Source organism: Corvus hawaiiensis, chromosome 7 (assembly GCF_020740725.1).
Source record: "Corvus hawaiiensis isolate bCorHaw1 chromosome 7, bCorHaw1.pri.cur, whole genome shotgun sequence".
Lineage (NCBI taxonomy): Eukaryota > Metazoa > Chordata > Aves > Passeriformes > Corvidae > Corvus > Corvus hawaiiensis.
Genome location: NC_063219.1, coordinates 36,722,396 through 36,750,244, shown reverse-complemented (window position 1 = coordinate 36,750,244; position 27,849 = coordinate 36,722,396). Strand labels below are relative to the sequence as shown.

General features: G+C 38.7%; 1 protein-coding gene across 2 annotated transcripts in view; it reads right to left on the bottom strand.

The window, feature by feature from the left end:
* The window catches only part of ARHGAP15 (Rho GTPase activating protein 15), a 320,933-nt gene that overhangs the window by 145,028 nt on the left and 148,056 nt on the right, over positions 1-27,849 (bottom strand). For both annotated transcript variants that reach the window (XM_048309957.1, XM_048309956.1), the window contains 2 exons: positions 14,465-14,563; positions 12,504-12,630 (listed from right to left, as the gene is read on the bottom strand). In XM_048309957.1, coding sequence (XP_048165914.1) covers positions 12,504-12,630; positions 14,465-14,563 — 226 coding nt within the window. The remainder of the gene's footprint in view (positions 1-12,503; positions 12,631-14,464; positions 14,564-27,849) is intronic.

The window sequence follows — 27,849 nt, the reverse complement described above, 5'->3', positions numbered from 1 at the left end:
GCAGTTACAGCTCCTTGCTCAGGTAATGTCCATGTGAGGACACTGGAAAGGCTTCCCTAAAGGTGATTTAGGATCTGCATAAAACAGACAAACCCACAAAGCTGACCAAAAGCAGGCTGCAGCTTTTTTTGTGAGACTACCCTATAGAGGCTGTGGGTGGAGAAGGTGCCTTGTGAGATGTGCTGTGGGTCATCCTCTTATAGGACTGAGACAGGGGAATTACAGAAAAGGAAAGTCCAGAAAGGAGCTGCTGGTCTATTTAGCCATGCATTTTGTGGCTGGGACTCCAAGTCTGCTTGTACAGGGGCTCAGAGGGAGACCCTTCCAGAGATATTGCAGGGCATGTGGTGACATTTAGTACTTTATGTAGTCTCCAGAACAGCTGCACTGGAACAAGCTGCTTGAGCAGGCAAATAATTACTAATTATCAGGGTATTTTCCTGAAATAAAATCAGGCCAGTCATCACAACAACTCTGAGACACTTCAATCAGCTACATGTGGGGTTTTCATGGGTGCACTAAATCTCTGTATGACCAGCCATGGTCAAAATTCAGACAAAATGTTAAAAAGAGCCAATAGAAGACTGTTTTAGCTTTAAAATTAATGTTCCAGCTGACAAACTGCACAGGCGCTTAACCTACTTTAGAACATATTTAATGGCATAATTTAGTCTCGAAAAAGAAAAGCAAAATAACTAATGATGGACAAATTTAGGGGTCGAATCTAGTTCAGATAAACATTCAAAAGTTCAGATGTTTAACCAAACCTTATCTTGTCCGTGAAAAGCCTCAAACTGAAGAGCTTAATCAAATATAAGCAAAGTACAGGAGATTGTGGAAACTTTTCCTCACAGAAAAACTATTACCAGAAACCTGCACCTTATTGCAGCACTCACGTGTAAAGCAGTTAAGCATCAAAGCAAAAGCAAAACATTTCAGAAAACTGCTTCATGGTCGCAGTAATATTTGGATGAAATCCAATACAGAGAAAAGAAAATAATATTAAGGGGAAAGATAATACAAATGCAATTAGACTATCAACCAATAAAACTTGATAGCTGAAACCTTCCAAGCTTAGAGAGAATAAGGAAACTGGAGATCAGAGGACTCTGCCTTTTGAAGTCTTGCTGTCCAGATCCTGGGGACCATTATCCAGCTGAGTATTTTAAAGACATTATGAATATTCTGTCACAGAATTAGAAAGCTTTATTACTATGAATGACCTGTAACTTGAGCAGGGACAGCTACAAATGAATTCCAAATAAAAAATTGTTTGGAAAAGGTGAATTCTGCTAACTTAATTTTCTGGGTTACAACTCACCAGATAAAAAAATTGCTGTCAAACAACATTCTCCTTGTGGGTTATTGATGACAGAAAGTATAATTCTAATGGATCCTCTCCATTCTCACATACACCAAATACAAACAAATTTTTAAAAAACTCTATTAGAGAACATGAGACCTCTGTTCTACCTTGCCTGGCACTGTTTCTCACTCAGCAGGCAATATCTGCTACAGTACCCCAAAAGAAACCAAATTCATAAAAAACGATGCAGCAAACTATAGTGTTTCAGCACCCATTCATTTTCTTTCTCTTTTTCCATGTTTCAATCCTCTCTGCTTAAGCCTCTCCCTCACCTTTTCTTCTGCCTCCATCCCTCAAGCTACCTGGGAAAATAACAGAAAAAATTTGTTTTTCTCATAATGTAACCCCAAACTCAAACCATCAGATGCCAAAACAAAAGATATTTTAAACCAGATTTCAAATTTCAGTTCAGAAATTACTGTGTAGCTTGCATTAAGAGCAAAGTTACAACAATAAATCAAGTATTCCATTGTTTGTAATTGTGCCTTAATATCAGTTCTACCCTTGATCTATCAAATTGAGTGATCTTCAGATAACACTATATAACAATCCAGGTGTTACGGTGTTTTCATTATTTATTCATTAATTTTTAGTGCTATCTTTTGATTTTCATTCAAACACATCAACTGAAATACTTTCAAAAGAAGAAAGGAAGGTAGGAGCATTATAACACCCTAAAATAATCATCTTTAATTTTACCTAGAAAGGAAAGAGATTATTACATATGTTTTCACACAAATATACATACAAAGATTATTTTTGCAGTAACTTCTGAACTTCTAGGAAACCATAGAAATGAGACAAAGAGCTTGGTTTTAGTGAATGTATCTATGTCCTGGGGAGAAGACAGTCAAACAATGATCCTGAAATCATCACCTGCACTGCTTAATTCTTAAGTCACCTTTCTGGTTCTTCCAGTATCACTTCTCAAGCAAAAACCTGTGTGCTGCTCAGGAACCAGTTGACTGCTGAGAAAAATAGAAAAAAAGGACTTTTCTGAATATGTCACAGCCAGTCTGTCCTAGAAAGAGTGAGCATGAAGTGATGTGGATCAAACCATGGTTTCTGCACCTTGAATGAAGTCTTTCATTGCAGATACCCATCAAGAAAAAGGCAGTCTTGCCCTGATTTATAAGTTTGTGCCCCAAAGCCTGCTAAATGGCAAATGATCCAGCACGTATCTGGCTGCCCTCCTGTTCTGCCCTGCCCACATCTGGCCACCTTCCCTTAGGCTCTGGGTCCTTGGACTGAAGAATAACTTTCTTCAGCAAAAGTGACTATAAAATGTACTATCACTATGTGATTGCAAAATATATTAACTGTAAAGCTTTCTCTAGTAGGACTTCATACCTGTGTGCTTTTAAAATTATTTCTGTGTCCTGTACAAAGCGTCTTCATGAATTTCAGGATAATTCCTTGATAATTCTTTTTCGTCTCCAAAGGGCTTTTTTTCAAATGTATTAGCACTGGGGTATTTTTAAGTGTTTTCATTTCATTTATTTTAAATGTGCTGTTTGAAAAGAGTTGCTCAGTTTTATAAGAATGTTACTTCTTTGTTTAAATTGAACACCTTAAAAATTAATTACAAAAACTGTTATCACACGTAGGAACATATTTTATGTGCTATGAAAAGGCTTAAGGCGGGTTTGCTCTTTGGTTTTCACAATGAATGCACTGGATGCAAGAGATTAAAGGACAGAAGAATCTTTGTGTCCTGGTTGTTTACTTTTTATGTCTAAAAAAGTGCCAATGAAAGAGATAAATACAATCCCTAGACTGTATCAGGTGAGCCATTTCTGTATGGGAGACTGAATTCTGCTTTCCAAGTCCATGGGAAGACCTAACCTTGAATATCAGCGTGAGAAGCACTGACTGAAAGGGAAAGAGATTCAGAAAAGAGTTATTTGAGATGGTCAGAAAAAAAGAAAAGCAGCACCCTATCATAGGAAAGACTATGCAGTCTTGGCTGGCCTAGTTACCAACCCAAGCAGGGGGTGGTACACCTGAGGCAGAAAAGAACTGCTGAAAATAAAGAGCAGGCTAAATGCTGCCACAAGAACACAGTTGTACCACAAGTCCACTTAGGCTGAAAATTAGAGTGCTTTCAGCTTGAAAACTGAAGTTTTGGAACAATTTTTCAGCCTAAGCTGAGGGGCAAAAGCATTACTACCGAATTTCATTAATTATGAAAGGAATCAAATGAGGTAGTTGTTTTCAAGAACTGGGGAATTGATTCAATGCTACAAAAAGTCTGTCTGAGGCAGATAATGCTGTGTTACACTTTTCAATAACAGTAACACAAGTGAATTCCTCTTGGGTGAATCCTGGGCGCACTTAAGACAATGGCCAATGGAATTAATTAAATGGAGCCAAATATCCTCGGTGGTGAGGGGAGCTGCTCATGTGTCATAGCTCTCTCTTCAGCATCAATATTTAAAGCCAGCTAGTTGGAACCTTTTACTTAATTGAGAAACAATACAGCAGTTAACCCTTCAGTGATGTTTCACCCTTTGGCTTTCAGAGGCAGGATCTGTTTATCCGGCTCATCAGCAGGCAGCTGGTGGAGCTAAGAGGAGATCTTACAAAACACATTCCTTTTTAATTCCATTTTTATGCCCTTTCCATGAGACAGTACCATTAATTTGGTGTTTAAATATTTGGGATTGGCTGTCACAATTTAAATTAAATAGATCCTCCTGGCTAGAAGGTCCAAATATAGAAGTGATTTCACCACAGGGAAAAAGGTGAGTCTAGAAAGTAGGTATTCCTGTCTAGAGCCTGACGTACAGTCTCTCTAACAGAGCTTAATTTAGACTTTTATAACCTAAAAACCTCCTTATTTCTGTCACATTCCTCCCAAAATACCATGAGGATTGCATCTAGATTAGTTAGAAATAATAGTGAAACCTCAGGAAACAGTATAATGTAAGAATCTTTTTTTCTGGCCACAACCTTCCAATAGGGATACTTATTTCAATAAATACCATGAAAGGTTCAAAATTATGCTCACATGAGTTATGGAAAACTGGACTGGCTCTTCCTGAATAATAAAGTTCAGCAAGTCCTGCTCACTTGCTCTAGTTCTGACCTCTCTCCAAAGACTGCAGTCTAAAATATTCCCTGTTGCAGTGTTGCAGCCTCCATCTGTTGTCTGGTGTTATCTGTTGTCAGCCTCTACTCCTCCCCTGTGGAGGCAAAGTATGGACTCGCAAAAACTGGAGATCAACTGACACACAGTGATGGAAGGTCGAGCAGAGGTAGCTGTCTGCATTGTGTGCTGCTTTAAACCATAAAAATTGTGGCATTTTGTACAATCTTAATCAAACCTTAATTTTGCTACTTAATGTAAACAAAAATCTCCTTGTTATGGAACTAAGAGACTGAACCAAAGCAGTGCAAGACATGTTGAGTAGTTAGGCTTGGAAGTGGCAGAGTCAGAGCAGAGATTCCTCATTGCAGGAGTCTATCTCACTTTTAGTGCATGGAAAGAAGCCCAACTGCTTGGCTTCAATAATCTCATTATTGGCCTAAAATCTCATGATTTGTTTGTGATTGCTTTTTTTGAAGCAAGTGTGTGTTTGAAACAAGCACATTTTTCCAAAATGCAGTTTTCTAAGGACTGTATCAGTATCCATGTTCAATAGGAAAAGACTTAGAGCAATCATGATATCCAGTCTCTACTTGCCTCCATATCAAATCCATCTAGAGCGCACATATAGGAGTTTGTTTTGTTAAGAAAAATACGTGGTGTCTCTCTCTTCTTTGGAACAAAGAAGAAATATGGATTTGTAACCTTTTCCTTTTCCTTCCTTAAACTTAAGTCCTTCAACAGTGTTTTGAACAAACCTAAAGAGATTTTAAGACAGACATTTTGTATTATAACATTCCCCTGGGTCGTATGTATGATCGTCTTTACTAAAGCTCCTTTCAGTCCCAGTTGAATAAATATGCATTTTATTTCACTAATCTTGAAACAACAGGAATAAAGTTTACTCAGGTCTTTTATACCTCAGAGAACAAAACAAATAATACAAATCTTTAGAGAGAAAGGATATACAAAAGGGCTTGAGGTGAATGTTTCAAAGCAAATACTCTTTAAACGATGTGCAAATTATTTCAGCACTTGAACATGATTTATGAAAGGGGATTAGTCCACTGAAACAAGAACCGAGTTTAAACTGTTGGGTTTCAAAGTCAAGGATGAGAAGTGTTAGCTGGAAAAGGCAGAAGAAACTGGATAGTAATCTATAGAGAGGATTTCTGATTGATTTTCTTTAACCAACTCAATCCTACATTAGCTATCGCTGTCATTCATACTTAACCGTGGTGGGCAGCATAAAATACCTTCTTTTATGATATAATTCCCCATAAAAATGAAGTATGCAATGGTGATAATTAAGTAATAATGAGGTAATTAATAACTCAGTGACTAGCTCTCTATTTACTAGTATGTCCCATAAATGAGCACGAGGAGGGTGAAACAATTAAAGATTATCCAAGCTCAAACAGATAACTTTTCCAGGGAGTTGTGTGTCAGTGAGCAGACCAATGAGTCACAGGTCACATCTATAATAATACATTATGTTATATTGTAATATTCCCACATACTCTTCACATAATGGGTTAGAGCTACTCTTAAGTACTATAAAAATGATCACTTTTATGTAATTGTAAAGATTAATAAGTGAGCTAACTTCTCATGGTTCTATAATGACCCTGCTGTTCTAGTAGGTAAAGGAAAATTTAATGATCCTGCTCAGATATGATTAATATCTAACTTTTTCCTGGCTAAAAATCTGGACTTGGTTCAATAAAAATGAATTAAGTGAACATGCATGGGTTTCCCTGCCAAATGTTTATATGGAAGTTGGATATGCCCAATTTAAAAATATGCTTTTTCAACCCAAATAGTAAACTCTGGAAGGATTTTGGAGAGTGAAGTAAAAATAAAACAAAGAATTAAGGAAACATTATATTATAATTGATGGAAACAGGATATTCAAATTCAGGAAAAAATCTAATTTTTTTTAAGAACTGGTCACAGCCAGTTGTGATTTTGAGTGCAACATAATCTTCTATTATCAGTAGAAGTGACACAATTTGTTTCTCAATTTGGCATGTTTTGTTTCCCAAATGCCAATATTATTACTTCTTTGTTGCTGAATCAGTATTTTCTTAAGCTTTAAGAGAGCATACCTATACTTAACGTGGCAGAGAAACATGAGAATACAAATATGTAAAAAAATAAGTTTAGTCCCTGTAGTCCAGATGAGTGATTCCACTCTCCAAACCCAGCGTGCTGCATTTTCTTTTCCTGCTTTTTTTTCAGTCCCTGAAGCTGACTGCATTCCTCTCGGTGCAATAAAAATAAATGCTGCAAACATACAAGATGCAGAGTGACAAGATTAACATTGCAGTAGGAAACTTCATATTTGCAGCTAATTTTTGTTTTGCTTTCTGTTCGAATTGTTGCCATTGGTAATGCTGCACTAATATACATTACTGCTTTATGTTTCTTGGCTTTATTAAAAGTAATAAAACTGACCTATACATAATGCTAACATTGTAATATAATAATAGTCCCTAAATAGCATCATTTGGCTTTGAACTTCACATCTAACTGAAATAAATGGGCCGGGAAGAGGAAAGAATTCAGACCTCATCAGAGCTAACAAAGAAATTGAGTGATTTCCCACTTCTGTGGCTCTAATTAGAATCATGAAGGTTGGAAAAGACCTCTAAGATCGTCGAGTCCAACTCTCAAGCCAGCACCACCATCATGTTCACCACCAAACCATGTCCTCAAGGGCCATATCCACACCTTTTTTTGCCATTTGCAGGGATGGTGAATCCACCAGTGCCCTGGGCAGCCTGTTAATTAGTCCCCTTTTCAAAGAGGTGACCATACGTGGGTGAAGGAGCCCATAAGCTACCACAGAATCCAGCCCTCTATAGGTTTGTCTGGGCCAGTAAAATCTCTCTCTGCATCCCAAGATACAGACTCTCAACCTTTCATCCCCTTCATGTGTTAAGAGAAGAAGACAGAAAACTCCCACAGGCTCCTCTCAGCACTGCCTGTAATTACGAAGCCTTTTTCTAGGACATCTAAATGATGTTTTCAACAAACAAGTTTCTGGCTTTTTTTTTTCCTTCTGTTATTACATAGCCAAAAAGATGCAAATTCATGCATTTGTGCCCTGGTGCCCATCCTTTCCCTCCACAGAGAAACAACAGCCTCAGACAGGAGGTCTTTGCCACAGAAATTCCCAGTCCTGTGCAGGGACAAACTTTAAACCCTCATACAAGTCCTCGGAAGAAGCATTAGCCAGGGATAGACCAAGTAGCACATGGAGCCAGGAAGGTTTCAACCTCCATCAAATTCTCCATTTCTTCCACCATGTCCATTAAATGACCAAAATGGGTTTCTGCTGCTGTTTTTTCCCCTCACACTCATTGTACAGTCTTTGTTATCTAAGAAACTGTGTTCAGAGAGGATTCTGGATGCTTTAGTAATTACTTAGGGATAAATACATGCCATGCTCAAGTTTCAAAATTCAGCCTTCTGAAGAAAAGTAATTTTGGGCAATTTTAAAAGCACACAGTCCATGGTTCAATCCTAAGGACTATAAGCTCCTGACTTTAGCTGTCTTTTAAGAAACTAAAGCAGATTTCAATGCTCAAATGACTTTGTAGCAAATACCTCTGAAGGCAAATCGAAATTATGATCCAGAGGTTTTTTGGTTTTTTTCTTTCTTGATTTAAAAGATGCTTGGAGGGGTATTCCCAGACACTGCCAAGAGGCCATTCCCTAGGGAAGTGTGCAAAGGCTGTGGCATCCCAAGGGCAAAGCATCACCCTTTGGGCCTAAAAAATGCATCGTTCCGTATTGAAAGTCCAAGAGGAATTTAGGTAAGGAAAACATCATTATTTGAGCTGGCTGGTGGCCAGGGTGCCAGGGCTAAGACCCTGATCCTTACAGGGAGTGGAAAGGAATCCCAAGCCTGCTGTTTAATATGCATGACATGTCGGCTTTGCTGTCAACTTTTCCTTCCACCCCCTGCCTTTGTCCGCTTTTTTCCACCTGTTGCAACTTGTCCTTATTCAGGCTGAGAGCTGGAATTGTCTTACTTTGGTGTCACATTGTGTCTGGCACAATGACGCCTGGGGTCCCTGAGTACTCTTATTGAGACACTAAAATGACCATGAGTAGCAGTAACGCTGCCACAACTCACCAAGGTGTTCCTTGTCACGCGTATATGTTTTTTAAATACTTAATGCTGGAGCTGTGGCACCTCCAGCTAGAATTCAAACATGGAGGAGATTTTCCAGGCTGCATGACTAACCACTGGGTTGTAAGTAAAGTGTTCTTGAAGATAAGGAAAAAATATGCAAGTAGAAACAATAAAAATAACGCAATTCAATCTTATCAATTCAGGCAGTTCCAGCTTTTATGTAGCAAACAAGGAGATCAAATTGCATTTATCTAATATCACAGATTTTTTTAAATGTCTAAAATATTTCATTATTTTGCTTTGGCAACCTAAAGCTGAGGAACAGATTACTGTTCCCACTACATAAGGAAATAACTGACAACAATTAGTATTTATTCTTGTTGCTTTTGTAATAAAAATAGAATTCCATCACTTTCAAGGAAACCTAAAATATTAATAAGAATGTGATGAACTGAGTAAATGTGACGCCATAAGGAAATGATGGAGAACAGGTTGGAAATATAGTGCTTTGGGAATGGATTGCATTATCAAGCTTGTGATTGTGCATTTTGACAAGAGCAGCCCTCAGATTGATACGGTAGCCAAAGGGCACTCTTCCTACTGTGGAGCTGTTTATTTCCATCCAGGAAAGGGGGAGTAGAAGGGGAATTGATCCCCTCTGACAATCAATAGTGATTCCAGCACAGGCTCTTCCACAAGAGGTCACTCCTGAGTGACCGAATTCCCAGATGATGGCCCCAAATGGCCCAGATGACGCAAGCCACAAGATGGGTGCATGGGCAGGAAAAGAAACGCTGAGCTTAGCCAAGAGCATCGACTTGGTTTCCCTGCCCAAAACACAAGTGTCCTGACAGCTCCTCTGGTCCACACACAGTAAGACCCCTGGGGTTTTGGAGAGAAAAATGATTCCTGGGAACCTTGTGGTGCATGGGCCCTTTCCCTACATCCCAGATTCTTTCCCTACTTCCTATCCACCACAACAGCATCTCTACTTGCAGAGTAACCCAGGTCCCTGGTTTCACGGGATATAAAATCAACGTGGCAGGCCACCCACCAGTGCACCCTATTATAACTGGTACTAATTAGAAGGGAGTTTTGGCAACTAGGAGAAAAAAACCAAAAAACCCCTATGGTCTGAATGATGACTAAATTACTTGGAAAATATGAAGTCTGACACTAATTTTTAAAATTATCTGTTTAGAACAACACTTCTTTGCATTAAAAGGAGTGGTGCTGCAAGGCAATTTTCTTGCACAAAATGCACCGTTCTAATGTGGGAGACTGCTGGGGTGAAAAACCTGTTCTTTCTGACCAGCATCAGCTGCAGAAATTAAATCAGTTAAATAGCTGACATCATAAAATAAAAAGTCATCTCTTTCCATGTATTTGAGAACAAGATCACGGTTTTACATATTTTGGTAACACTCCCCAAGGCCATTCTTGGTTTCTTCTTAGCTCAAGAAAACTTCAATTAGAACATGAGTTGAAACCAAACTGGATGAGAAGCCACTGAAAAGCTGCGTGACCAAGACAACCACTCTCTGAACTTTGGAAATTGAGCCTGGCAGTTTGAGCCCAATTTTCAATGAGATCAGTGTCTACAGCTCAAAAAGCATAACAGAGAATTACCATTTGTCCTTGTAGTGCAAGCAGAAGCAATTAGGATTAGACATAAAAACCAAATTCCTGCTACCAAGTCCCAAGGGGCAGTCTCCCCAGTTTTAAATTAAAGAGTAAGTTACTGAAATGCTTTGATTGGAATATACCTGTCCTTTATATACTTGTACTGCTAAAAAATAGAAGCAGTGATGCAGCAGTACCAAGTCTAAAACTGGATATTTTTTGTAACCCCTAAATTGTAGGCGAGGTAAATACAAATGAATCTGAGCTGACTATTTCATTAAAGGTTATCAGAACAGGAGGGGGTGGGCTGCTAACACCTCAGTTGCTCATCTTCTGTGTTAAACTGGAGGAGTTGTAAGGCATCATTAAAAAATCTCCTTTGTTTGGATTTGGCACTGGCAATAGTCAATAATGTAAAAGCACTATAAAATTATAAAATCGTTAAACTTTGCAAGAACTTTATAAACACACTTGCAGATATTGCACATATCTTTGTGCTCTGCAGTCAAACTGGACAATGAAACGACCACCTGTTAACTGCTAACAATGTGTCATTACCAGTTCTCATGCCTTTTTAAAGCAATTTTGGCTCTAGCTGCCGATAATTCTGGCTACGATACTTGTGTGAACATTAAGGGCACAGAAAGCCAAAGGCAGAAAACTGACAATACAGTTTGTGCTTAGACTACTAATAAGTAAGTGAATAATATGATTTTTCTAATTCCACATAATTGCTTGATCTCAAGGGGCCAAAAAAAAAAAGTTCTGAATACATATTTTAGAAGCAATCCAATCTACGGTATTTAAATGCAAGCTTCGATTCAGTGAGACTTCACAGCAGATATTTTCACATTTTTTTAATAGTTTAAATAGCCTTTAACAAAACGGAGGTTATTCAGGATTCTCTAAGGTTTGAAAAGAAACATAGACTAAGTCTCTGTCACTGCTCATAGTCACTTTTTCTGTTTTGTCTGACAAATTATCATTTAAAGATATGTGAGAAGTCTAAATAAATAAATAAAAATTCCTTGAGTGCTGAGACAGTTTATGGGCATTTTGCTATTAACTACAATAAGAACAGAATCAGACCCTCAGAACTCACTATGTTCTTCTCAGTCTTATTTTTCTTCCTCTGAGAAATGCAACCTAACACCCAGTGCAAAGATATTGGGACAATATTTCACAAGCCACGTTCAGGCTACTTTATATTTTATAACACAAAGGAAAAAAAAAAAACAAAACCACAAAACCCTTAAAAATAAAAAAAAAAAGAAACAAATCTCCAAGATAATAAGAAAACAAACCCAAAAATCCTGTGGTCTGCAAAAAGAGACTATTTAATGAGTCTCTATTTGAGTGTACGCGCATGCATGTGTGCATATACTTATGATTGTGTGGATAATTATCATTAAAAGTAGCTATGTTGGGTCTTTTTAATGCAGCCCTTTTCTTAACATCTCAGGCTTTGATCCCGCACTGAAATGCGTGCAGGCAAATTCCTACACAACAGTTTGGTACCTAAATGTATCTTGAACCAGGCTGGCAGTCTGGTGCTGTCACGGTGCTGACATCGGGACCAGGATGTGAATCTCCCGCCAAACAAAGAAGGAAAACAAAAATTCAGGGGAGAGGGTGAAGTCAAAAAAAAAATGTTGAGTGAGGGATTCAGGGTCAGCACCATCTCCTGCGGCTGCTGCCCACGATCTCACGAGCATCTCAGCTGGAAAGTCTTTTCAGTGGAGTAAAGAACACCCCTGCTAGTTTTAGATCACTTTCTTTTCTAATCACACTGACAAAAATCAACGCCGAACGATGGAATTTATCTTCTATAAAATTATAGATACATCACTGATTGTTGGCTGCAGAGGATATGTCAATTCTTTCAGCAATTCAGTGTATAAATACACAACAGACAAAATTACTCTGGCAATTTGAGGTATTTTACTAAAATGGAAACAAAGCTACTGCAACAGACCATTAACATAGGGCTCATGTTGCTTATTTTTAAAAATAAATGGCTTAAATAAATGTCTTTGCTCCTAAACAAATTTATTTTGCTTAGGAGAGAGTGTCACCCTTTAAAAGTGTGGAGCTAGTAACTGTCTTTACTTAAATGCAAGTTATGTATATCAGTGCAGAACATATTCAGCTTTAAAATTCTCAGTGATCTTCCTTACATTCTGTATGTAATAAAAATTATCTTGCCCTGTAATGGCATAGTTATTTAAAAAGGAAAGAAAAAATAAAAAGGAAAGAAAAATGAGGAAAGAAAAAAGCCTTACTTAAAGATTTTCTGTGTTCAGGCTTTGGCTCTTTGGATTCAGTGTCTAAGTTATGCAGTAATTCGATGCTGGAGGATCTTCTGAGTTTGAACTCCAAATTTCTCGATGTAATTCTCTGTTCTTTTGGCTGGGAAAAGAATATATATATATGTATATACATATGTGTATGCTTTTAATAAAATTATTATTTGTAAGAATGAAGCAAGAGATTCCAGAATGCCAGTACAGAAGCTAACAGACACACACAGAGCAAGTGTGCAGGGAGTATATAATTTAAGGAAAGTGTAATGCAAAATTTGTCATATGGCAAAGCATTTATGGCCCTGACAGACTGATCTTAATTTCTGAGATAAATTCCCATTTAAGTGAGGAAAACAAAAGGCCTGTTTCTTTAGGCTTTAGGGACCAAAATTATTTCCACATTGCAGGCTACTTTCAAATGCTGGCAAAGAGGAAGGGTGTTTAAATTGTCTTTCTGGTTTAGATAGTTACAGTAAATATTCTTGCAAACACAATTACTTCAAACATCATTGCAAATTTGGGGTTGAATTCTGCTGGTTTAAGCTTAAGAAGTAGTCGGGGGGCTTTTCTCTTATTCTAATTCACTGGCAGACAAAGTGAAAATGAGGAGGGAAAAGAAGCAAAAAAAAAAGGAACGAAAAAAAGGAGATGCTGTTTTGGCTGAAGCCACATCTCTTCCTGTGGCATTTGGTCAGGTGAGATTCAGCCATCCCAACAGCCTGGAAAGCTGCCAGGCTTTTCACACTCATTCAGAGTTTCAGAACTGAAATAGCTGACAGGGATGGAGTGGCCAGGAGTGGTGTGTGGTGACGTCCTGTCCTGCGCACTCGGACCTTGGCCAGGACCAGCCAACCACGGGCCGGTTGTGCCTCACCAGCTGCTTTTGCTGTGGCTCTCTGCATGCTCAGGGCTGCTGATGCCACAATACCACTTTAGCTACACTAAAAGTACATATATATAATCAGGCCTATTAGATATTTAGTTGAATAATATGCCAAAAAATATTTTTTTTCTGAGTCTCCATGGAAAACTCCACCCCAAAATCTTTAGTTGGATATCAATATCCTCACACACCCAATGAAATGCACAATATGAAGACATACATCATCAGATCAAACTTTCCTTGGCTGATTATAGCCTCAGGGTAATAGAATGTTTGTAGCCCTTTAAGGAAACAGTAGCTGTGTTCAAATTAACCCTTTCAAAGAGGCTGCAAATTCCACTGCACTGAAACCTCTGAAAAATGCAAGAAATGGGGATATTTTTCTCTCACCAGATTCTGCAGTGAACAAGGAAAGTCAGTGCCCTCAAAAAAAAAAAAAGAAAATATTCTTGGATCAGGCAGGGATAGGAGGAAGACATTTGGAATTTGTACTGAGAGTGGCAAAAAAGAAAGAAAAAGCTACAGCTGAAGCCGGTTTTGTAATTAAAAACTGTTTTAATAAAACGCAACCCTGCTTACTTCTAGTAGAAAACCCCCAGCCTTCCTGGGAGAATACCAGCAATCAGTTACAAAGGAATATTATTTGCTAGTGTTATTCTTGTGAATAAGTAATACAAAAATTCATAAAAGGCTCAAATGTATTAATAGTTCTATTGAAGATTATATACTGTAGGCTGCATAAACAGAAAATGCAAAAATTCATTAGTTATTAAGTGCTTGTGTGCTTTTACAACCCTCAGCAAGCCAGCGTCCTTGTTATTTCAGAGAAATAAATGTAGCGTTCCATTTCGAGGCAAGAATCAAATGACATTTTTGTGCAGCAACCTTGTTTATCTGACATTTTTTAGTAGATTTGCATACATATTTTTATATCCTTCAGAGAAAGGAATGTCTAGCTAGCCGCTGACTGCCTAAAACCTGTAGAGATGCCTGAGCAAATGAAGTTGGAATTGCTACATCTTAATTAATAAAGGTAACAGCCAAAACAAATACATACCAATCTGTCAATTGCATTTTTGATAGCGTGGAACCAATCCAATATGAGAAAGTCGATATCCGACTGGAGGAGGAACTCATTTCCTGACACTGTTGTGATCTGGGGAGGACATGGGCACACACAGGTGAGTAAAGCACGCACCAGGCAGATGATTTTCCTCTGCTTTCCCTCCCATGCCCCCCAAATGCTTTTCCTTTTGGCCGAGAATTATCTGCTGGAGTGCCGAGTTACTGAGGAGTTCTGAACCTCTGTCTGAAAACAGTTTTGAATATGTCACAACAAATGAGATATTGTCTCAGCAGTGCAACCACCGAACACAAATAGTGCAGAAATAATGGGAATGTGACAAAAGTTAAGAAAAGCCAGGAAACTCTGTGTAACAAGACACAGTTCAAGTGAAATCAAAGCACCCTGAAAAGAAGTGAATGCAATAGGAGAATTATTTCCTGTCATTTGCAGTTTGTATTTCTATTTTGGTAGTATTGTTTTTGTGTCTGGTACCTCCATTCTCGAATTTGCACATTTATTATTTATCTATGATTCCACTGCCCACTTCCAAACATTTTGGTAAAATTAATAATGTCACTCTTTCACATTAAAAAAAAAGAAATTACCATCAAAGATGGCTGCAGCGGAGTAATTAGGAGCCCGTTTATCATGAAAAAAAATCCCCAGTTTGTCTGAATAGAAGTCGATTTACATTTTTGACCCACTCACTGGGAATATTTATCAAAAGAATGTTCAATCCCCTGATAATGTTGTTTCACTGCCTAACCTAATATTTGGTGGAAAGATGTATGTATATGCTGTTGGTCTGAACTTCTGTAAACCACTGGGATAATAATGATACATAATTTTTTATTTTACATATATCTCTCTATATATACATATATTTCACCAGAGGAAATCTCTAGGTATTTCACACAGCAGGTTGAAGCAACCATTTCACAGATGGCAAACCTGAGGCCCAGAGCTGTGCAGTGCTTTGTCCCAGGATTATTCCATAGATTCCTGGTGCACAAGGCCATGGAGCATCACCTGGGCACAACAGCCTTCTGTGTTTGCAGACAAGGGAACCAAGAGCTACATCACCAGCACATTTTGGAAGGGGAAGGAGCTCATTCTGCCCATGCTCCAAAACAGCTCAGCTCCTACCATCTCTGGAACCTAAGCTTTTTTTGGTTTTTTGGGGTTTTTTTTCTGTTGTTAAAAGCTGCTTTTGCAAAATTCAGTGGCATCCACACGTGGAAATGAAACACTTGGGTATCAGTGTATTGGTGATGCAGGTTTAGTCTGCATCTTGGGATGTTCAGTGGAACATGGGATTATTCAGCACCAAAACCTTTTCAGGTATTTTTAGGGGAATGGCTGAGCACAGTGGACAATAGAGATTTCCTTCTGGCCAAACTTTGAGAAAAAGCAAAGCAAAGCAGTTACGACCAGGCACAGCTTGTTTATGTAACTACATGGACATGAAGTGCTACTGTGTCATTGCATCTATCCCATGTCAAGAGTTTTTACTGAAGCAAAAAAGAAACAGCAGATCCTCACCAGCCTGGGTACTCCCAGCATCTTCCTTAAAATTGAAATACTATCAGGGGAAAAAAAACCCAAACCAAAAAAACAACAGCTTAATGTTGCATTAATTGTCCTATAACCCTCCCTTTATTGAGGAAATGCCTGTAAGGAAGGTTTCCAAAGTCATCAGCGTTAAGGAAAATCCCGTCAGTGCAGCTCCAGCGGAGACATCCTGTGAGAGTGCTGCGGAGAATGTGGGAATGGTCCCCTGGTGTGGGCTCGGGGCTGCCCGGCTGCAGATGTTCATCCCATCCCCTCCGCACCCATCACGAGCCAACTCCAGCCACTCCACTGCTCCCCGAGCATGAGGGAGAGTTATTTACTGGGGAAATCTCAATTCCCTCATTAGTCCATGGCCGTAATGTTAATCACCACTACACATTCACCCTTCCCTTCACCAAAAGGAAATAAAAAGCCCAAATTCAGCTTAAGGTGAGCAGTAGAAAGAGCTGACCTCCAGTTCTGTGCCCGGCTCACACGGCAGGGCTTGGGTTCAAAATTCATGATATGATATCATAATTTATTAATGTATACATGCAGATATGAATTAGACTAAACACAGGCAACAATTCAATCTAATGCCTCTCTCCCAGTATAAACAAATCATTATTAAAATTATAAAATGGAATAACATTTTCAAAGTAAGAGCAACATATGTAATTAGATTTACTGTATTTTGAAGGCTTAAAAAGGACACAACATAGTTCAGCCTTCCGTTCAGTAAATTCAGGCTTTATTAAAATACAAGTATTCAGCACTGCATAAATATTTGCACTGTATGATATGCAAAAGAGATACTCCATTGCTAACAAGACCAAAGCAAAATACATGTTGAAAGTTTCTTTGTCTTGAATGTGTTATTTTGATAATCATATATTATCAGTGTTTTATGAGCAAATCTGTAAAAACAGATCATAGAATGGAGGGAAGAGAATTCATTTAAAATATACTTTCTGTAAGATATAGTTCAAGTCCTTTTCTTTCTTTCCTCAGACTAATCTTCAGAGTAACAAGACAGTTTCAAGAAGACTGCTACTGCTCTCTACAGTTTAAATGCATCCACTCCTTAATTACAGTCAGTAATTGACTTTGTTCTGCTCCATTCCAGTCATTCACAGGCAAGCAGTTCCAAAGGCTTTGGCTGGTAAATCCCATTTAATGTGCAGGTTTTCTATCCCACTTTTATATATTACCTCCTTAGGATTTCTGATAAATGGCTCTTGGAAAGGATTGCTAAACCATATTTGCACTTTGAACAATCAAATTTTCAACACCCTTGGGAAAAGACATCAGTAAAGAATGCTGGTTTTGACTAAACCTTGTGATTGAACAATTTGTGATCACAGCCCTAAATGATGTATAACTAACAACAAGCAGAAATTGTTCAATATTAAAGCCTGTTAACACACCGTCCCTGTGTCAGGCACTGCTAAAATAAACAGAGGGGCCGGGGAAACAAACGAAAGACAAATCTGGGGGAAAAAAAAGAAAATGAAGTGTTCTATCCAGAGCTGCCAGACTCCATTGTGCCAGGTACTTCACTTATTTAAATACCTCCCGAAATCCCTCTCTCTGTGCCATCATTTTTGCAAAGGCTACAGTCTGGAATTAGCACTACCTTACCAGGCAGAATGATGCTGCTGCTGTCAGCAATAAACACCCACGAGGACTGACAACTGGCATTAACCCTCTGGTTTGCCATGCCCTTCTGGTTGGGGATAGGAGAGCCAGGGCACCTGGATTCCCTCTTTCTTGCTACAGCACCACGGAAAAAATTACGTCAAAGGCTGAATCCACTCACATGGCAGCTTTGCAGAGAGCTGTAGCTCAGTCCTGCTGTTAAGCATTGATCCTCAGAAAATATCAGCTCGCCACAGGTAAATGTGTGCTAAATTCAATGCACTGCTGGGCTGCCAACACAGTGTGGGAAGTGGGGAGGGAGGCAGGTGTGAAGCACTTCCTGATATTCTATTTGTGGCTTATTAAGGGTTTCTCTCGTCACCTTATAAAGCTGCAAATGGAGGGTTGAGCTTCTTTTGCATGACACCGTAATGATGCACCAAGGTGGTGTTCAACAGGATCCTATGTCATTAAACAGAAATGTACCCTTTTAGCTATATAATATGCAGGACAGTGTGTCTAATTAATGCCATTACCATTTTATAATATATAAATATTCCTTGGAGGCTAGTCAGGATCAACAGATTTAAAAAATTCTACGAATTATGTATTTTTCATGTGCTAGGTTGTGCTCTGGGATATACTGCTGTGCCAGGACTTCCAAACCCTTACAGATCACCCCTCAGAACTCAGTGTCTCAGACATTTTCCTTCCACGGTTTGTCCATGCCAACTGAAAACAGGAGGTAAAAGAGCCGTGGAATAAGATAAGGGTCTTCTGTCTGTAGTTTTCCTGCAAAGTTTGGTCCAGGAACCACTGCACTGCTGTGAAAAACATCTCCTTCCTGGTATCCCTCTAGTTTGTTACCAAGATACACTTCTACAGATGTTCTTGCATTTATTTTAGCTGTATAACTGGGATGGAGGCAATTTCAGCAATCCTACTGATAGACACTCTGTGGAGATATGGGAAAGGGCGATAAATGCACACAGCAAAACAAAAATCCAAACCCGTCTTATTGATTCACCCACTTCAAAGTGTACTTATGCATCTCTGGTGGCCAGAACTATTATTTGTAGTGATTAACTATTTTCAGACAATGCCAGGACAAACCTTAGTATAGGAAGTGAAGAATTCTGTGGGGAAGGAGAAATGCAGCAAAAAACTTTGGTGTGTACCGTGCAACAAGCAAAAAGGAGCAAAGTGAGCAGCCTGAGAAGTGTATGGCTCATGTATCGCTCATATATGGACACCAAAAAACCATGTCACAGTTCTTAATTCAGCCAAATACTGAAACAAGCCATTGTTCAACTCCCCCTGAAACTAGGACATCCAGAAAAATTGCTGGAGTATCGAGGTGAAGCTTCATATAACCAGCTCCAAAGGTTCAGGGATGGATTATTGGATGCTTTTGGACCGTGGAAACTTCAGCAGTTGCTAATCCAGTGCAAGATTCAGTGCAGAAAACCGAAATTTTTATGCCACCTGGGATTCACACAGCTTGTGGTGAACACTAAGTGATTTAAACTTGGATTGACAGATACCTCTGCGTGCAGAAATTCAATAAAATGTGTTCCTCTTGTTGCAGTGTGCATTGGGACTGCTGCCCTTGATATGTGTAGGAAAAAAAGGAAATGTGAGTCGCTGGAGCATTTCTAGCTCCAAAGTTAACACTCTTCCCTCTTCCCACTGCTCTCTTCATCTCACCTTGCTCTCTCACAAAGTGGTGGGGTTTTTTCTGATCATGTTAGTCAACCTGATTCCCCATAATGAAGAGAAATCTGGATTTTTCTCTCTATTTTCCTAAGAGATTTTTAAGGATGGGATCTATCCATGCAACACAGGACACCGCATTTGCCATCCACATGGCAGCCGCCAGGGCTGGGCCAGGGAAGTTGTGGAAAGAGTCAAGAAGAAATGAAAAAAATTAAAAGAAAAAAAAAGAAATAATATTAGGAATTTTCTGTCTCTAAATATTCATTTAAAAAATCATTAGAATATAATATAACTTGAGAATAAATGCATAAACCATAGATACTCCTGTGTCCACACCCCCAGCAGAAGTAGAATTAATTAAAGTTGGGAGACACTATGCTCCTTAGTGGTTTAATTAGCTGGATTTGAATTAAACTGGGACAGAGCTATGCAAGTTTTTAAAAACATGTCAAAAGTCTAACCACATTTCTGGAAGTTGATCCTAAATTCTTTCTCACAGATAATTCAGTCTCTTGGCCATGTTTATGCTGAATGAGTGAGCAGCCGAGAGGATAAATATCTCTCTGTGCTGTACCATAGTGAGCTGAGTCTAATATTAAAAAATGGAAACAAAAGAAAACAAAAGGCTCAGTATTGAGCTGCGTTATATTCGTGCAGCATCACGTATCCATTCCATGATCCAGCCTATCAAACAGAGGTAGTCATGGTTATGCTGATAGTTAAATTACTTAAAGGACTCTAAGATGTTTATGACTACCAAAGAAATTTCATTATCAAGCAGATTGTCTGCCTCATATTACAGTCTGGTTTCACCCATCTCGCAGTCCTTTGGATGTCGAGCAAAGTTAACATTGAAGTGATGGGGAAATATCAGCTTGAGAGAAAAGGTCTTCAACCAATCTTTCAAAAAAAATGATATTTGTTAAAAAATTTGGTGAGAAAGTATCTGCCTTGTGTTCCCAATGTTGCTAGATGTTAAGTAAATATATGCTGATTGCAAAAAAGTTGCTTTGGCAACTCTCTTATTAAAATGCATTTGTAACCCCCATCTGTCATGAAAGTTTTGAAAAGTTTGTTTACTTTGGAGAGCCGCCTTATCCAGGGTTACCCCGGCATACAATGATAGCAGTCTTCAGAAGTTGTGTGAGGAACAAGCCACTAGGGATCCATTTTTGTTTTAATTGGCACACACAAACACTTTTCTGGTCTGTCAAAAAGATCAAGCTAATATGCATGGCGGGTGTTATATTCTCAGCTTTTGGGAGCAGTAAAGCTCCCTTTATTTAAGCAATTTAAATGATAGACTGCAAAAACTTTGCAAGTCAGAAAAATGTTTTATACTTTCTTTGGGAATATTTGTTTTAGGCAACAGAAAATGTTCTACATATCTAAAGATGTTGAACCTTATGTTTTAATTACCCTGGTTTTTTCTGACTCTGTAAAAATTACTGTGAAAACCAAGGATTGCAAAGAGGCAACAAACAGATCCTGTGTTTTCAAAACTTCTGCAATATTAGAATTTGTAAGACTGAATACTGCCAGATGTTTGTAGGATATGTCCTCAGTTGTGTTGTCTTGTGGTGTGACTGATTTGCACATCCACTCTGTGGGAACCTTTGAGGGGTCATCATATCAATGCAACCTCCTCATATGCAAGAGTTGCTTCTTAGTGAAAATAAACTGTTGCTGGCATTATACAAATCAATGGCTCCAAAATGGATTGAACTGTCTCAGAATTGGGGGTCAAACTTATAAGAAATAATAAATTTTTAAATAAAACTATATTGTACCAGCGGAGTCAAAATAATTTTTTTTCTGGTAAATTTCTGGGACTGAATCCTTCAACACAATTTAGTAATAAAATAATGAACTCTGGGACTGTTAAGAAGAAGGAAAAACCTTTGAGCCTCAAGTTTCCCTTCTGCTGTGCCATAAACTCATATTATATACCAGTTTCTCTTGAAAAATTGCATTAATACTAACTAGATGAGAATCTTCTCTCTGCATTATAAAACAAAATTTTCCTTTACTTCCTGCCTGTGATGAATCTCAGATGCAGAAGAACTGATTTTTTATCACTTGTAAGAAAAATATTGAACCAAGAGGAGGTTACAGTTGAAGCTGATTAAGTCCTGAGAGACCAAAACTCCTTCTTGGATTGGAAGTGGAGCTCGGGCTGGGGGTCCAAGAGCTTCTCTGGAGGGAAAGAAAGGTCCAGGGGTACTGGGATGCTGTCACTGATTTCAAGGAACAACTTGTCATTCTCCTTTTTCCACCCACCAGTCCGGATCTGGTTTTTTACTGCCTTGGAGGAGTGTGAGAAGAAAGAACATGCTGTTTGAGCAAAGGGGAAGGTAAGAAAGAGCAAATACTCTCTGCTAAACATCCAGGGAACGTCCTAGGGAGTATTTCCTGATGATCTGCTACACTGGTATTATGCCCTGTGAGAGACTGTTGGAACACTGGGATCAACCTCTGAAAAACAGGGGTTTCCTTCAGAGGATAAAGAGCAAAAGGGAAAATGTGAGACAGGAAGCAGATGACCCTTCTGGATACCAGCCACTTGTGTGCAGCCTGCCGTGTCCCCCCTGCCTGTGCTGCCCTCTGCTCCAGCCCCACGGACGCGCTGCCCTGGCTGCGGAGCAGGAGGCATGGAATTCTGGCAGCCTTTAAGCCAAAGTCGGGAGAGATGAGGGTCACCAGACTGGGGAAGCAAGAAAGAAGTACCCCCAAAACTGGTAAAAGCAGGAGATAATAATTAAGACACAATTCAGTCGTGTCTGTGCATAGTGGGAAGTCGGGGAATAGACAATTGCACATTTTGTCCACAGATGAAGACTGAAGGCAGTGCATGAATACCTACTGCAAGCTACTTTTCTCCTTGGGGTAATATTTTACTGTTATTGCCTTTGCAATCTGAAGCCATATATTACACAGCCACACACAGAGATATTGGCAATGGTTTCTCAGAGAAGTCCTGTCTTTCTTCGCTTTACCAGCTGGACAATACCTAGTGATGAATGGTCCTCCTGTCCAATTTTATATGCATGTTATAACACTTTATGATGTATGTGAGTGAGACGCAACGTGATAAGTTCTGGTAACAAACAAAAATATGAAAGGGAGAATGAATGCTCTGCTTTCAGTGCAGGCAAAGATATATATTTAAAATATATGTGTGTTTGGTGTAAAGATTTCATTTTTGTTGACTCTTATTTTAGCCAAAAATTTATTCATCAGTAGCAGAGCATTTCACAGCTACATTATTTGCAGGAAGAAGCCAGTACTGGCTCTTAGGTATTTCATTTACTGGTACATATCTCCTATTAATAAATGCTGAGACCGCACAATAAGGAAAAAGAGATGTTGCTATAAGTGTCTTTATACTTATAGTAATGTACTTGGCCATAATTATAAGTGTTTATAAAACTTTCAAGGATTGTTCCTTGTCTACTTACACTAATGAGAACACCTGTTAAGTTTAGAGCTGCACAGGCTTATTTGCATTGAATTCAGGTTTTTGCATACTGTACATCACTTTTTGAAACAATTAGATGTTTACAGAGAAATATAGCTAAAACAAGAACAGCAGCTTGAATGCCCTCCAGCCCAAGTCAATGCTAATCCTGGTTTGTGTGAAAAGCAGAAACCTGCTGAATTATAATACCGACACAAATTCAGTGAGCAGTGAACAAAAGTGTACCTGCAAATCCTCTGATAGCAGATGTTTCTTGTGGGGATTGCTACCTGCTGTTGAAGAAAGCATCTCTTAGAGATGAAACAGCACTACTGAATGGGATTTTCATTGTTTATTTACCATTTTCTTTTCATTCCGATAGTTTCTTTTCCCTGTTTTTTTTTTTTCCTGGTGACTCAGAACCTCTCTGTGTACTGAGCATGTAGAACATGCGGTCATTTTCCAAAATAGCTGCATATGTAACTTTACTAACTTGCCAAAAGCGAATACAGCAACACAAGATTCCTCCTCCTGCTCAAGATCCAAAACACCATCTCTACAGTAGAGGGTTTTGTGGCCTGGGGCAAGGAGGCAGGAGGTCCCTTTCTATAAAAGCAGGTCTGCTGAAGGGTAAGTGCAATATCCTGCTGTGACATGGCCATGCCAGCTATTGTTTAATAACAATGTACAACATCAAAGTTGGCCCGTGATCTGTGCATACACTCTGCCAGCTGTGTCAAGTTCCTGAGTGGTGCAGGCAGGAAAATATACTGGTTATTATCTCCCCTTGCATGCAGGGAGCAAACAATGCAGAACATCTTGGGTTTGCCACTTTCTATCTTTATTTGTACGTAAATATTAAGAAAAGCTAAGCAGGATGAAAAATGTTTTGAGTAAGGCTATTGCATCCATTCAAAAAAACAAACAATTCCAGCTACAACAACTGAAAAGATTTCTATTTTAAAAAGTTGTTTAGTGCTTTAATACAAATGATGCTGATGAGATTTAGGACAAAGATGGATGAATTTTGTAACGTAACCAAATTCTAGTTTCTGAGGAGTCACAACCTAGTTAGAAAGCTTTTATGGGTAATACGGGTCTTTACTGAGTACAGAAGAATATGGATATTTCAAAACACAAAATCCTAGAATGATCTGGGTTTGAGAGGAGCTTAAAATCATCACATTCCAACACCCCTGCTATGAACAGGGACACCTACCACTACATCAGGCTGCTCAGAGCTACATCCAATTTGGCCTTGAACTCTTCCAGGGATGGGGTATCAATGCAGTTCTCAAAAGGCCAGTAGACTATGAACCTTTCTTACACAGTTTTGGTATTTATTTCATCTGGGAGTGTCATTATATCAAATAATAAGCAGCATAAAATAAAGACAGTATGGAGACAGTTTAATTCAAAGAATAATATAATCTAACTTTTGAAATTAGGGATTCTTGTCTTCTGAAAAAAAAAAAAAGGTATATTTTTACATCTCCAATTTTTTGTGATAGTCTCAGAGCAGTTATCAAGCCTTGGAGGATCCTTGGATTTTTATTTAGACATTCTGAACTGCACTGACAGCACTGGAACTGCACTGGCCTTTAAATTTATCAGCTGCTCTACGTGGTACTGTAGTAATGACAGCAGGTTACTCAAAATGTTATTTAAAAATATCACATAACCAAAACTTTAAATATCTCTTCAGTGTCTGAGGGAGCTTTTCTAGGAAGCGGGAATACAGCTCAGAACTCAGGGAATTTCTTACATTAACTGATTTTGGTCAGCCAGAGGTCATTGGGTGAAAAACCAGAAACATTTGACTATGTAGTTCACAAGCAAGAGAACCTACTTGGATCAATACTGTAGTTTTAAGAAATACAGTGAAACTAGGAAAAAAATACAAGAAACACATACCTCCTCTCTAGGTCTTAGAGTTTCTGGTGTACTCTGGGATATACCAAAAAACCGAACATTAAAAGCAAATAAATTATTTTTAAAATACCTACAGTTTTTGGAAGTATAAGAATTTTTTTTTTAGTCATGTAGGCTTTTCTCGTATTAGAACAGGATTTACACTTTGACATCTGTCAGTCAAGCTTCTGGCTATCACACTGGACAATCTGGAGGGGCACATCACAATGTGATGTGGCATGCAGAAAATCTGAAAAACTCTATTTTTCCAAAATAAAAATCACATCTTCTAGTTTTAAATAGAGAGAATGATTGCAAAATATTTGGCCATCAAGACTGTAAAGATTGAGGTTGGGTAATCAATAACGTTTGTGGCTGAATTACCCACTGATAACAAGTAATTTCCTGCTATTCGTGAGGGGAATTGGGAAGTGGATTTGGGGAATTTGGCAGACTCTCTCTCTCTTTTCTAAATATGCTGTGTCTGAAAGCCTGATATTCTTTTCTATTGCAAGCTTTGGGATGATGCAGTATAAGCGAATGCAGGTTTGGGGTGACAGCTCGTTCAGGAACTTTGGGATCTAAATATAAGGGAAGCTAAAAATACACAAAATTATCAAGGCCAGGAATGGCTGGGTATTTGGGGTTCAGCTCCTCTGTGCCATAATCATAAGGCCATATTTATCTGAATCCCTTCAACACCATTATTTTTGCTGCATGTCTTGTCATTACTAAATGTACAGTACACATGGCAAGGAAATGGAGTGGTTCAAAACATTATGGCCCCCTTGTCCAAAGGTGTCACCTTTGCATATTTATTCGAGCACTGTGGATGATGTGCCAAGAGACTCGTGGTTATCCAGCAACCCAAACTGCAGACCCAAGAGGGCCATAACCAGGGCATCTCCCCACAGGCCCCTGACCCACACATTCCTTGCCCTCCTCACCACGTTGTCAGAAATTCTGGGTGCGTTATCACTCCCCCCAAACTCTGCAGTACATGACAAGTCAAAAGCAACATCCAACCTGTAACGTGGACATTAAACTGTGAGGCAAAAGAGAAAGTCTTAAGGGAGCTGGAATTTCAGACCTGAGTTTCTACAAGTGTTATGTTATGCTGTCTTACAATCCATGACCTAACCCTTGCACTGTTCTGCCGCCATTAAGATAATTAAGAATGCTAGCGGATTCTTGGTTCTGACAAAGGAAACCCATGAGTTACTTCCCAGAGATTTGGGGTACTAACTCATTAAACCAGAGCTGGAAGAGCTGACTCTATTACTCATGTCTATGAGCAGAGACATGTAAGTGAGTTTGAACTATAAACAGAACCAATTACATTAACATTTTCCAACGCTTTCAAGAATCAGACTAGAAGCTTTTATTTGTTTCTCAAAAACCGTGATCCGCTATGCTAATAAGTCTAAAAATTGATTAAAAGAAAAACATTCAAAGCAGAACCTGGCAGTAGAGCTTCTTATGTGCTTCCCTTTCATCTGCTGGAACACGGTAGCTCTGATTCAGCAAGGTACTTCATTAAGCAATAGGCAACGTGCAGAATCTGAGGGCTTGAGCTGTTTCCAGTCACAAGAGTGAAATGAGCAAATCAGCCCGAGCGAAAAATAGCAGAAAAGTTATATTTATTCACAGAGTGAATATTTCAGGGAACAAAAGATATGTTAGTGACAGTCAGTAAGAGCTGCATGTAAATTAACAGCAGAACCAAAAGCAACAAAGTTAGCTGTCATTTGTAAGCCTAACAGCAAAAGAAAGCTGCACCTTCCAGCCCAACTGAGAGAAGAGAATACCTCATCAGGGAATTAGAGGGGGGGAAAATAAAAAAAATAATTACAAAAAAACCCCACCACCTATTGGTTCCTTCATTATTAGGAGCAAACCCACACTAATAACCTTATATACTACTACTTGGAGAACAAAGTACCAGGAAAGAAATATAATTTTTTTTTTTTAACTTTGGCTATATTAGTAAAAAACCAGCCAGATTACCTTGAAAATAATGAGAGAAAAATAATAACTTGGTAAGAAATTGTACCTAGCTTTCAGCTAAACTCTCATTGCCAACAATCCCCACAACTCACTCTTTTCTTTCTGAGAACAGATGAACTGATTCTCTATCACAGCCAAGCTCATAATGTCTGAGATTAACTAGAAGTCACTCACTTAGAGAATGACCTTACAAAGAATTAAGCCATAAATTAGATACTGCCAGAACTTGAGAAATAAAAGAAGAAAAAAATTGCTGAGAGTTTTTAGGTGTTGAGAAATTCAATTATACCATTTCATCTCCTATTGAAATGCAAACCCACAGTCTGAAAGCACAGAAACACACCATGGCTAAACAAAGTAGTGAGAAATACTAAAATAGGTGAATATTTATCAAACTCCTCACTTAGTAAAGAATGAGCCCTGATATCCCTGTTATTTGGAAATCTGCTTTTATCGACGGAGGAAACAGGATCTCAGTTTCACGGTTAACTCCAAACGATAACTCATTCCCGGTTCTCGCTGCTTTTGCTCATTGACAGGTCATTCACCTCACTACTGTCATGCGTTACAAAAATTAGCAACCAAGCAAATGAATCTAGATCAGATCCTATGTTTGAACTTGCTCATTTGCCTCCATGCTCTATTTCCTACTAGAAACCCGTTTGCTGCATCACAGGACCAACTTCACAGCCGACACGGAGCAAGAGAGCCGGAGAACCTTGTGAATTTTCCCAATGTATCAGACTTACAGAAACACCTGTGCTAAATAACTTTGTGCTGAGCTACTGTGAAAAGCTGCAGTGTTAAATAGCAATCACAGTTTCTGATTTTTCACTGAGCTGGTTACTCTTCTGCTAGAGTCCTCTGAGCTGTCATGCGGGGCGTGAATGGTCCCCATTTTAATCTGATTGCCTTTCTCGTTATCAAGATTGCTAAAGTCATAAATTTCTTTATTTATCTTGAAGTATCATTATATCAATACAATGGGAGTTGAGCAGCAGATGAAAAAGTTGAAAAAAAATCTGTTTATAAATGCATTTCATTTCTGAATTGAAGCCGTTCATTCACTGCCTACTATAAGATAAGAGGGGTTGAG